The 10,882-nt window shown below is 44.2% G+C and overlaps 1 protein-coding gene across 1 annotated transcript; it reads right to left on the reverse strand.

Annotated features, from left to right (window-relative positions):
- Positions 1-1,101: 1,101 nt before the first annotated feature.
- Positions 1,102-8,533, reverse strand: cnot9 (CCR4-NOT transcription complex subunit 9). Its single transcript, XM_028024141.1, has 8 exons — positions 8,299-8,533; positions 6,446-6,631; positions 6,261-6,376; positions 5,995-6,104; positions 5,812-5,921; positions 5,001-5,099; positions 4,833-4,924; positions 1,102-1,779 (listed from the first exon to the last, which is right to left on the reverse strand). Exons 1-8 carry the CDS (start codon positions 8,314-8,316, stop codon positions 1,611-1,613), a joined length of 900 nt encoding a protein of 299 aa, XP_027879942.1. The 5' UTR covers positions 8,317-8,533; the 3' UTR covers positions 1,102-1,610.
- Between the last annotated feature and the right edge of the window lie 2,349 nt (positions 8,534-10,882).

The following is a 10,882-nucleotide window of genomic DNA, read 5'->3' on the forward strand; positions in this document are numbered from 1 at the left end:
CTGTCCATCCATCCTGGTCTGCGGCGTTAATGGAGTCCATGATGTGTTGATGCTGCGGGAAATGAGCCTGTTAAGGCGGTGAGGCTCCAGAGCTTCCCAACCACAACCTGGACTTTCCACCGTGTCTCTCATTACCTTCCCCAAAACGTAAGACAAAACTAAATATAAATCTGATAACACATTTAGATTTTACCTGATTTTTGTTTTGAACTTTCAAGCCACTGCATTAAATTTCCATAAACCAAAGACACTAAAAGTAACAGAAATAAATGTTGCGGTCTAGTTTTCTTGCCGTTTATGGAAAGATTAAAAACTGGAACACTGCAGCACCATTAGTGAGAATTTTGCTGTGAGGCCAATTAGCAACATCAGGCACTTAAGGAATGAAATGCTGTTCAATTTCAGTATTTATTTAGACTTTAGAGACAAAATGTTTTTGAATAACTCTTTATCATTATGCTGTTTTATTGTCTCAGGAGCTCCTAGCTCTTTTTTGCAACATGAAATCAGTTTAACAAAATAAATTTCAACATGTATTTTTCAGCAAATACTGTTTTTATTGTTAGTCTTTTAAATAGTTAAATATTTTTTTAAAATGATTTTACTGTATAACTTACTGGCCTTCTTTATCACTTTGACTATAAAACATTTTATTGGGGTAAACATTTACAATATATTTATATTTTTCTTTCATTAAGATGCATAATCGACATACATTCACGTAATTTATTATTCTACAGTTATACCTTTACTTATTGCTTGTTAATAATAATCATTTCCATTCCTTAGTTGACTGGAGTCGCTAAAGAGCTTCACACCTAAAATTAGAATAATTTGGTTACATTTCTATTTTAATACATGTAGGAGACATTAGTAAGTCTCAGTTTATTTTTATTGCACAACATCAAGGTTAAGATTTACTGAGTTTATTGGCGAAATTGAATGTGGTGGAGACATGAACTACGTGCAGTTCACACTCTGACCACTAGATGGTACCAAAGGATTTCTCATGGTATCTTTAGTATGAGAGAAATGTGTCAACATTTTCCCCCCTTGGCATCTCATTAGCTTCATTAACATATTAAGTCATAATTTCCTGAATATGTTGAAAAATTGTTTATTTAGAAACATCAGAGGCAGGAAATCATCTCTGTACAAAAGAGTCGACCAGTCCAACCACTGCATGACAGGAACTGCTGCCTACAACACAGAACACAGTTCACCCATCAGACGTAGCAAGAGCGTGTTGCTGGGGGCGACAGGTTGCTAAGGGAAGTATCAGCAGCAACTCATGAGACCATCGGAGGGAAGTGATGTCATCATAAACTTCTGGTTATTGTTGATCATCACATTCTCTCATTTTTTGCAACGCTTCACCTGATGTAGTTCCTGTTTGTTCATTTATCTGTGAAATGTCTCACCTAAACAGTTCAGAAAAAATATTATGTCTCAGGAAAAGATGTATTCTTTTCAGGTTTGAAAATCTACCGTTTCTGAAATTCAAGAGTTCGTAATCGAAAAAACCGCAGACCCCCAAAGCCACGACTGTCCGTGGTCGGTTCGCCGCTCTGAGGACAGTTCTAGCACCAGGGCTGGTGGCAGTCGGGGCGTCACTGCGGGGCGAGCGGGATGCCGCGGGCGTCCGTCACCTGGCCCTCCTGCAGGTTCTTGACGAGCTGAGCGAGCCAGCGCTTGGTGGTGGTGTCGTCCTTCAGCACCTGGGCGAAGGTGCTGTCCTTCAGCTGGTCCGGCAGACACTGACGCAGCGCCTCTCTGGCTCTGAGGAACCGACACGAAACCAGGATGAAGAAAAAGGACTTTTGATGATGAAGAGATAAAAATCAGGCAGATTCTCAAACTAAGAGCAAGACAATGTCACTGTCAGATGTCATTCGATGCTGCAAAACTAAAACAACAAAAAGCTTTGGCTTGTGTACATCTATTGATTAATAAGTAATATTGATGCCAAATTTATTTATTGGAAGAAACCAGATGACACAGAAACCTCGGCACATGCGCGGAGCAAAGCCTGTGTCGGTGCGTTGATCTCTTTAAGGAAAACCATGAGACCGATGCAGTTCCTGTCGTTTGGATGTCAGCGCGCCAAAACTGTGTCGACACATTTGGGTTTTGTTGGATGGAGAAACTTTGTGTTCTTTGGGTCTCGGCTCATATTTGACTCACCGGCATGGATCAACCAAGGAAGAGGAAGTTTTCTTCCATGTGGGATCATTTTGGTCTTATAACGGAAAATAATTATTCTGTTCTCACTTCCACTTTTGATTATTTTTGTTTTGGATTATTCCATTTCCTTCCCATGGGATATTTGAGTTAGTTTCCATGGATTAACTTTTATACATCGTAGATTTGCTCCACAATGCTGAGGCATCACTGTGCCGGCATGAGGAGGAGGAACCGGTTAAAACTCCCCACTTTATTTGATTGGCCTGCCTGGATTTTGACTTTCTAAATCCAGACAAAGCAACAGTCTCAGCACAAAGTCGACAGTTTGGGACGAAGCCACACACCCAGTCAGGCCTCATCTGCCCATCACTAGAAGAAACATCCTCCAGTAGATAAAAAGTGTGTTTTGACACCAATAAATACTTTAAAAGTGTCTTTTTCCACGACTTGTACGTATTAATATCAAACATTGCTAATCTAAAGCTAAACTGGACCGGATGAAAACTTCAGCTGCAGCTTTCTGGATGTTTCAGTGAAACGAACAGGAGAAACTAAAATCACTGCTGATCTCCGGTTCTGTCTTATCGGAGCGGCTGGTTCAGTTGCAGCCGTTCTTCCAGAGGAAGCATTCCTGGCGCTCTGATGGAGAAACCGACTATAAAACAGGAGGAGTCTGTCTGCAGAGAGGCGGCAAAACACGAACCGATCCAAAACAATCAGAACCAGGTGAGACCGACGGAAACACGACGTTGAAACAGGCCGTTTGAGTCTGGAGCCATTTTCCACCTTCATTCAGTTTGCAGTTTCTACAAGTTCACATCGGTTTGATTTCGGCTTTCGGTCCATTTTCCTCTCGTAAAGCGCTGATCCGTTTGTTTGGACTCTGAGGCCGAAACATTTCAAACATGAACTCATATTTTCAGTTTCCTGGGGGAAACCTGAAGGTGTCGGATCGGTTTCATCTGGAACGGCTCAGAACTTCATCCAACTTCAAATGAACATTTTCAGAATGAACTGATAAAAAATCTGGGCCAATATCAATATCCGATATTAATACTAATATTAATAATCAATGTTTGAAGATATTATATAACTTTCCCCACCACTAAATTAAAAAATGACAAATATCAGTCGGTATAAATGCAGACATATCATGTCCTAAAAAATGTTTTGCAGTTTCTTCAAATTCCTTTGTTTGTTTTGTTTTTGAAGCTTTTTATTGCATCCTGCTCCTGACTGATACTAATCATGTTCTGCAAACAGGTGATGGGAAATGTATCTGCATTAATGTCAGCTTTGGCAGATAGAGACAATTTTTCTAGATGTAAAACTGGCCGATGTAAAGAACCCATGTTTATTCTCATTTTGTTGCTGTTGGTTGTGACAGCGATGGCAATGCAGCACAAAATGTCGGTAAATATCATTTATTGGCCATTACAGCAGTATTAATACTACATTTTCTGATCGGTGCGTCTCTACTGAAAACTAAAGCTTCAGCTAAAAGGCTGCAAATAAATAAATTCCTGGATTAATTCATTACAGACCCTAAAATTAACGTGATTAAAATTCTGAATCAAATCCCACCACTAGACAGTTATTAAAAATAATAATAAATTGTGTTACTTTGTCTTTTAGCGATCGGTTGGAAAACAGGAATCAGTGCAGCTGCAGTAAAGATTTACAAAGGATGACATCCGACTGTGATGAGGTGAAAATGATCCAATAAGGGATTACAACATTTTATCTGTGACCTTTTGTCTCTGATTCCTTTGTCACATTAAAGGTGCAAAAGTTTGAAGTTATTCATCATATTTTTAATGTTGGATATTTTAACAGAAGATTGGACACTTTTTTACATGTTATGTATGAAAACTGTGGATTTTGTGCAGAAGGAGGTTCAGGAAGTAAAAGCAGAACCAAACAAAGATATTTGAGCAGCTTGGTGGAAACTTTCCATGAATGAAAACAATAATCGCTGCTTAATAGTGACTGAAGAGCCCAGCAGGGGGCGCTGAGCCAGCCGTGATCTCAACCCCTGACCTATTCCACTGAGATGCGTCCAGAGGAAATGTCCAGGAACAGAACCATACTGGTCAGAATCTTTAGAACAAACTGGGTTCCCTGCAGGAAACTGGTTTTTAAGGTGGCATTACTAGATATTATGTATTACAAACTAAACCAGGGTTCCTCCATGTTCCTCCTTTCCAACAATTAGAGACTCCGACTGTTAGCAAAGCTCATCATTTAGCTATGAATACAAAAGACTTAATAAAGTTCCTGCTGCTGGATGGATGAAGAAACAAACAACTTTACACGAAAATGATCTGAAAATACAAAAACTTATCAATAATCTGTTTCCTTTTTCCAAACAGGAAAATCTCTGGATTAAATTCAATGTTTCCAGGCCTTAAAGACGCAGCTAGAAGCTTTCCTCTGCTGAGATTCATCAAATAAATCCTGAAATCTGATTCTCTAAACACCGAGCGGGTCTGATTTTGTCGTTTTCATTTCCAAACAGCAACAAAAACGTCAAGATGAGAAAATAAACGGCTGTTAGCGGCTGCATCCTGGAGTCAGAACGGCGCCCTCTAGTGGTGCCAACTCACCCCACACTATAAACACAAATGCTGAGTTTTCCTCCCATCTACCTGAGGTTATCCGAGAGGCGCAGGTAGCAGCGGACGACGTGCTTCAGCAGCCGGGCCGACGGCTCCTTGGAGAGCTGCAGCACCATCTTCCCCTGAGGAGACAGAGAGCATGATGGGAACGCTGCAGCGGTGCGAACACCCGGGCCGAATCCCGGCAGAGAAACCCACCAGAATCATGGCCACATGGGAGAAACGCTCGTAGGTCTGGCAGATGTAAGCCAGGCCGGTGTCGTCCAGCAGGATCTTCTGCAGGATGAAGGTCGCGACCTGACAGGAAAATGGGAATTATGGGATAAAGTCAGGAAAACTCAACTGAACTAGTCAACTAAAAGAACATTTGAGTCTTTTTAAAGGTCAGTTTAGATTCTGAAATGGAGAACGTCTGATTCTGCTGCTGCAGTTTTTACATAATAATAAAAACACTAAAAACTGAAATCAGATGAGCTTTAGATCTTTCTGAAAGATTTTCCTCCACATCAAGGAACATGAAGCACGATTCGGAACAAAATATCCAAAAATAATTGTGAAATGTTTCATCATTTCAAAGCAAAGTAACCAGGCAGAAAAATAACCAGAAGTTACTTTAGAGAAATAAAAACGTTCTAAACATCGATCCAGCCTCAACAACACAAACTTCTTGTTTACATCCAAAACTGCCAGGTATCTTTCTTAGTATAAAATATAATGAAAACAATTAAAAAGTAGGATTGTGATGCTGGGAATCTTCAGTCTTTGTTGCAGTAAATAAATCAAAATCAAAATAAGAAATAGGCCATAATCCACCATTCTTCCATTAGCTTGGACATTAGAGAGCTTCAGGCAGTTTAGCAGCTGACAGTCCGGTCGACTCGGTTCTACTGGAACCAAAACTGGGCCGGAGGAAACGCAGCTAGTAGCTCAGTTTAATAAACTGGCCGACTCAAATGTTTCCAAATTCATTTCTGAGGGTTTGAGACCTGCAAAGTTTTAAAAACTTTACCGTTTTGGAGAGTTCGCTCCCTGACTCCATGATGCGCAGACACAGCGGGATGATTTCAGTCGTTAGGAGGAAGTTAATCACTTCCTGTTCGTCCGTTTTCACCAAAGCTCCTATAAAGACAAACATTTAATGATCTGCTCGTAAACATTGAGGTAAACCAGCAGAGCTCCTGAAGAGACGCACCGATGACCCCCAGGCTGGTGAGGCGCAGGTACTCGAAGGGCCGCGTTTTGCTGACGGTGTGCAGGAACGGATACAGGAAGAGGGGAATGTGAGCCGCCAGGAACGCCGACCTGATGGTGGGAAAAGTTTTGACTTTTGAATTTCAGAAATATTAATCTAAAAATTTGATTTTTTTCCAGCTCAGCTTTTTTAAACTTTTCAGAATGTCTGGTTTCTGTAGAACATTTCTGAGCAGAAACTGAACCCGGCGCTGGTTTGGGTTTTACCGCGTCTCAGGGTGCGAGGCGACGCACTGCAGCAGCGCCAGCGCGTTGCACACCCTGTTGGACTGGTGAGCGGTGAGGGTGGGAGGGTTGATGGACGGGTAGATGTTCACTATTTCCTGCAACCAGACAGAGAAATCAGCCAGAGTCTGGACCGGAACCGGGCCGGAGCGGGCCGCGGCTCTGACCTGCAGCAGCGCAGCGATGGTGCCGAAGGAGTGCCAGAGCATGGGGGCCAGGTCCGGCACCGACTCCCGCTTCTTGCTCAGCTCCAGCAGGGCGTTCTCCCTGGTCTCTGGGCTGGACAGCTCATTGATCCACTGGTAGATCTTCTCCCGGTCCACCTGGGCCAGCGCCGTGACGTTGGTGACGGCCTGGAACCAAACAGAGACATTTACCGGATCGTCCTCACCTCACAGCCTCGTGTTCCAATCCTCCACCAGAAGAGAATTTTGCTTGAATTTGGCAGCTAATTTAACAAAAGTCTTGAAAAGAGCGGTATTATTTTCTGCTTCCAGGTCCATACTGCCGCTCACAGCACAATCAAGTAACTATGTAAATTCAGTTGCCATAAAAACACTGTAGATATCAAATATGACTTAAACGAAATTGGGTCTCTGTCTCTTTAAAAACTTCTGCTGTTTCTGAAGTTCCGCCTCCAGGAAGTCATCCCAATATGGCTCCTCTATTAACCCTTTAACATTTTTAACAGTGTTGCTCTGAGCAGCAGCTCCTATGACGAGCTCAGCAGTTTGCTAATTGCTGCTGGCTAGTCTGAAGGAGCTGAATGGGGGAGGAGCTTCGCCTGGAGGGCGGAGCTAGGTCCAAACACGGTTTTTGCACAGCTGAATGGTTACCATGGAGATTAAATGATTTCTCAAACATGCATTAAAGAATTAAGGCAACACTTCAGGTACGTTTTTGAAGAGGGAATAACACGATAAAATGATGTAAAACTTAAAAAAGTTGATTTTACATAATACTGCCTTTTACTAGAAGTGAGCAAAAGCTAAAATATTAACACAAAATTGTTGAAAACAAATGAAAACTCCTGAATAAATTGAAGTTTTAGTCTTTTCCAGTTATTTCTCATTTTAAAAAAGAACTCAACCCCTTTGTCCACTGATGATCACTATATTTCATTTTAGGAATGATGGTTTCATTCATTCACTGCGATGAATGTTGTCACTGTAGTGTTCAGTCTCCATCAGGCCCACAGCACATAAATTCAGATTTGAATAAAAGTTCTTACTATTTCTGCAGCTTTTGTTGTTGACAGATCCACTTAGTTTGTGCGGCTGAAGCTGCCATTCACTCCATGAGGGCAACTTATTAAACTCAATCAGCCAAACTTTATTCCAGACACAGCCAAGGTTTAAATCTCTGCTTATTTAATCACATTTACAGTTGGTTAATTGATAAACTGGCTTGTTGCTTTTTAATGAATCTGTCACTGAACGGACCACCAGTGGCACGCTGACCACAGCTTGAGAACCATGGCTAAGAGTCCTCCACATTTACAGAAACCTTTCTCTTTACTGCTTTATTTTGGTCTATTAGAAGCAGTTTTAACCAAGTGTCCATTTCTTCTTCTTCTCCTCTTCCTCTGTAAAAACCACTCCTAATTGGGCCTGACAAAGATCGTCTTTGGTACAAGATGCTGTAATACCAACTAAAATAGATTCTCTGCGGGGTTTTTTCTGAAACTGGTTCAAAAACAGTTAAGTGAAAATGAGTAAATCCTTCAAAAACTACACATTAACTTTTACATGAATAGAACAACATGTTATTGCCAATTATTGCCTATTTAAATTAAACCCGACCCGAATTACCTGAAGCATTAATCGTTATTTTAAAATGAAAAATAAAACGTGGAGCTATGATTCCATCAGATGGAGTAAATCAGTCATAAAACAAGCATAGAGTTGTTTCCTATGTGTAAAATGGGTCCAACCAGAGTTTATAAAGATGCTAATCCACCAGAATGAGAGTTTGTTGGAGCAAAACAGCGAGTTAAAACCCGCTCGTGTTAAACACTCACCGCTCCCGTCGTCAGCATTCTCCGGACCTCTCCCTGTTTTCCACTTATTACTCTGAAACTCTGCGTATCAGCTGAACAATAAAACTCTAAACTTTTCACTTGTATCTATTTCAAATACGATATGCACTTTTAAACTGCCTGCTCCTCGTTCAGTAAACACAATCTTTCTGTTTTTGTTCAGCAATGGAAGCTAACAAGATGCGGACGTGACAAATATCGCGAGAGGGCAGAAAAACCCCGTTCTCGTGTTGTGGATGTGTTGATCGTGACCGATCCAGCTCAAAATGCCGGTTCATTGACAAATTTATGTGCAACTCCGCTTCACTGTTGCGAACCGTTTCGCTCTTATTTTGAAGACATCATTTGACAGCAAGGCCAAACCAGAATTGTTTAAAAGTCGAAAGGAAGAGGAGTTGCAGTAGTAAATAAATAAGTTGTATAAAATATGTACAGGTGGAAATGTGTGACAGTTAAATGGCTTTGCACCTGGATGAAGGCGCACATTTTGTAGTAAGCTCTGCTTCAGGGGCAATAAAGGCATTCTATGCTACTCGTCAAAACAGGGATAGATGACGTTAAAATTGGCCAGTTGATTGATCAAAAATGATTTTCTAGAATTGGGTTTTCTCCTTGGGCTGCCATCTTATCGTGGTGGAGGGGTTTGAGGGCCCCAATGATCCTAGGAGCTATGCTGTCTGGGACTTCATGCCCCTGGTAGGGTCACCCAAGGCAGACAGGTCCTAGGTGAGGGACCAGACGAAGCGCAGCCCGAAGACCCCAATGATGAACGGCACCATTGGACTTTGTGTTCCCTCGCCCGGACGCGGGTCACCGGGGCCCCACTCTGGAGCCAGGCCTGGAGGGGGGACACGATGGCGAGCGCCTGGTGGCCGGGCTTTTACCCATGGAGCCCGCCGGGCTCAGCCTGAAGAGGAAACATGGGTCCCCCCCTCCCATGGGCCCACCACCTGTGAGAGGGGCCAAAGGGGTCAGGTGCACTGTGTGATGGGTGGCAGCAGAGGGAGGGGGCCCTGGCGGTCCGATCCTCGGTTGCAGAAGCTGGCTCTTGGGACATGGAATGTCACCTCTCTGGTGGGGAAGGAGCCGGAGCTAGTGTACGAGATCGAGAGGTTCCGGCTAGAAATAGTCGGTCTCACCTCGACGCATGGCTCTGGTTCTGGAACCAGTCTCCTTGAGAGGGGCTGGACATATTTCCACTCTGGAGTTATCCAAGTTGAGAGGCGTTGGGCAGGAGGGGGCATACTTGTTGCTCCCCATCTCGGCGCCTGTACGTTGGGGTTTACCCCGGTGAACGAGAAGGTAGCCGCCCTCCACCTACAGGTGGGGAGACGAGTCCTGACTGTCGTTTGTGCTTACAGGCCAAACGTAATGTGGGGGGTTCTCCAGGAGTATGGGGTACCGGGCCCTTTGATACGGGCTGTCAGGTCCCTGTATAACCGGTGTCAGATTCTGGTCCGCATTGCCGGCAGTAAGTCGGGCTCGTTTCCGGTGAGAGTTGGACTCCACCAGGACTGCCCTTTGTCACCGATTCTGTTCATTACTTTTATGGACAGAATCTCTAGACCAGCCAAGGTGTTGAGGGGATCCGATTTGGTGGCCTTGGGATCTCATCTCTGCTTTTTGCAGACGATGTGGTCCTACTGGCTCCATCAGATCGTGATCTGCAGCTCTCGCTGGAGCGGTTCGCAGCCGAGTGTGAAGCGGCCGGGATGAGGATCAGTGCCTCCAAATCCGAGGCCATGGTCTTGAGCCGGAAAAGGGTAGAGTACCTTCTTCGGGTCAGGGGGGGTGTCCTGCCCCAAGTGGAGGAGTTCAAGTATCTCGGGATCTTGTTCACGAATGGGGGAAGAAGGGAGCGGGAGATCGACAGGCGGATTGGCGCAGCGTCTGCCGTGAAGCGGGCGTTGTACCGGTCCGTCGTGGTGAAGAGAGAGCTGAGCCAAAAAGCGAAGCTCTCGATTTACCAGTCGATCTACGTTCCCACACTCATCTATGGTCATGAGCTTTGGGTCATGACCGAAAGAACGAGATCGAGGATACAAGCGGCCGAAATGAGTTTTCTCCGCAGGGTGGCTGGGCTCTCCCTTAGAGAGAGAAGCTCAGTCATCCAGGAGGGACTCAGAGTAGAGCTGCTGCTCCTTCACATCAAGAGGAGCCAGTTGAGGAGCATCTGGTCAGGATGCCTCCTGGACGCCTCCCTGGTGAGGTGTTCCGGGCACGTCCCACCGGGAGGAGGCCCCGGGGAAGACCCAGGACACGCTGGAGGGACTATGTCTCTCGGCTGGCCTGGGAACGCCTCGGGATTCCCCCGGAAGAGCTGGAAGAAGTGGCTGGGGAGAGGGAAGTCTGGGCCTCCCTTCTGAAGCTGCTACCCCCGCGACCCGACCCTGGATAAGTGGAAGAGGATGGATGGATGGATGGATGGATGGATGGATGGATGGGTTAGTATTTAACATATGCATGTCATAAGCTCCCAAACGACCTAGGGCTGGCCATACACTGTTGCCTTGTTTTGGTGGTAAACTCTTTTTCCTAATAATAAGAATAAGAATAATAAGAAAAC

Source organism: Xiphophorus couchianus, chromosome 7 (genome assembly GCF_001444195.1).
Source record: "Xiphophorus couchianus chromosome 7, X_couchianus-1.0, whole genome shotgun sequence".
Classification (NCBI taxonomy): Eukaryota; Metazoa; Chordata; class Actinopteri; order Cyprinodontiformes; family Poeciliidae; genus Xiphophorus; species Xiphophorus couchianus.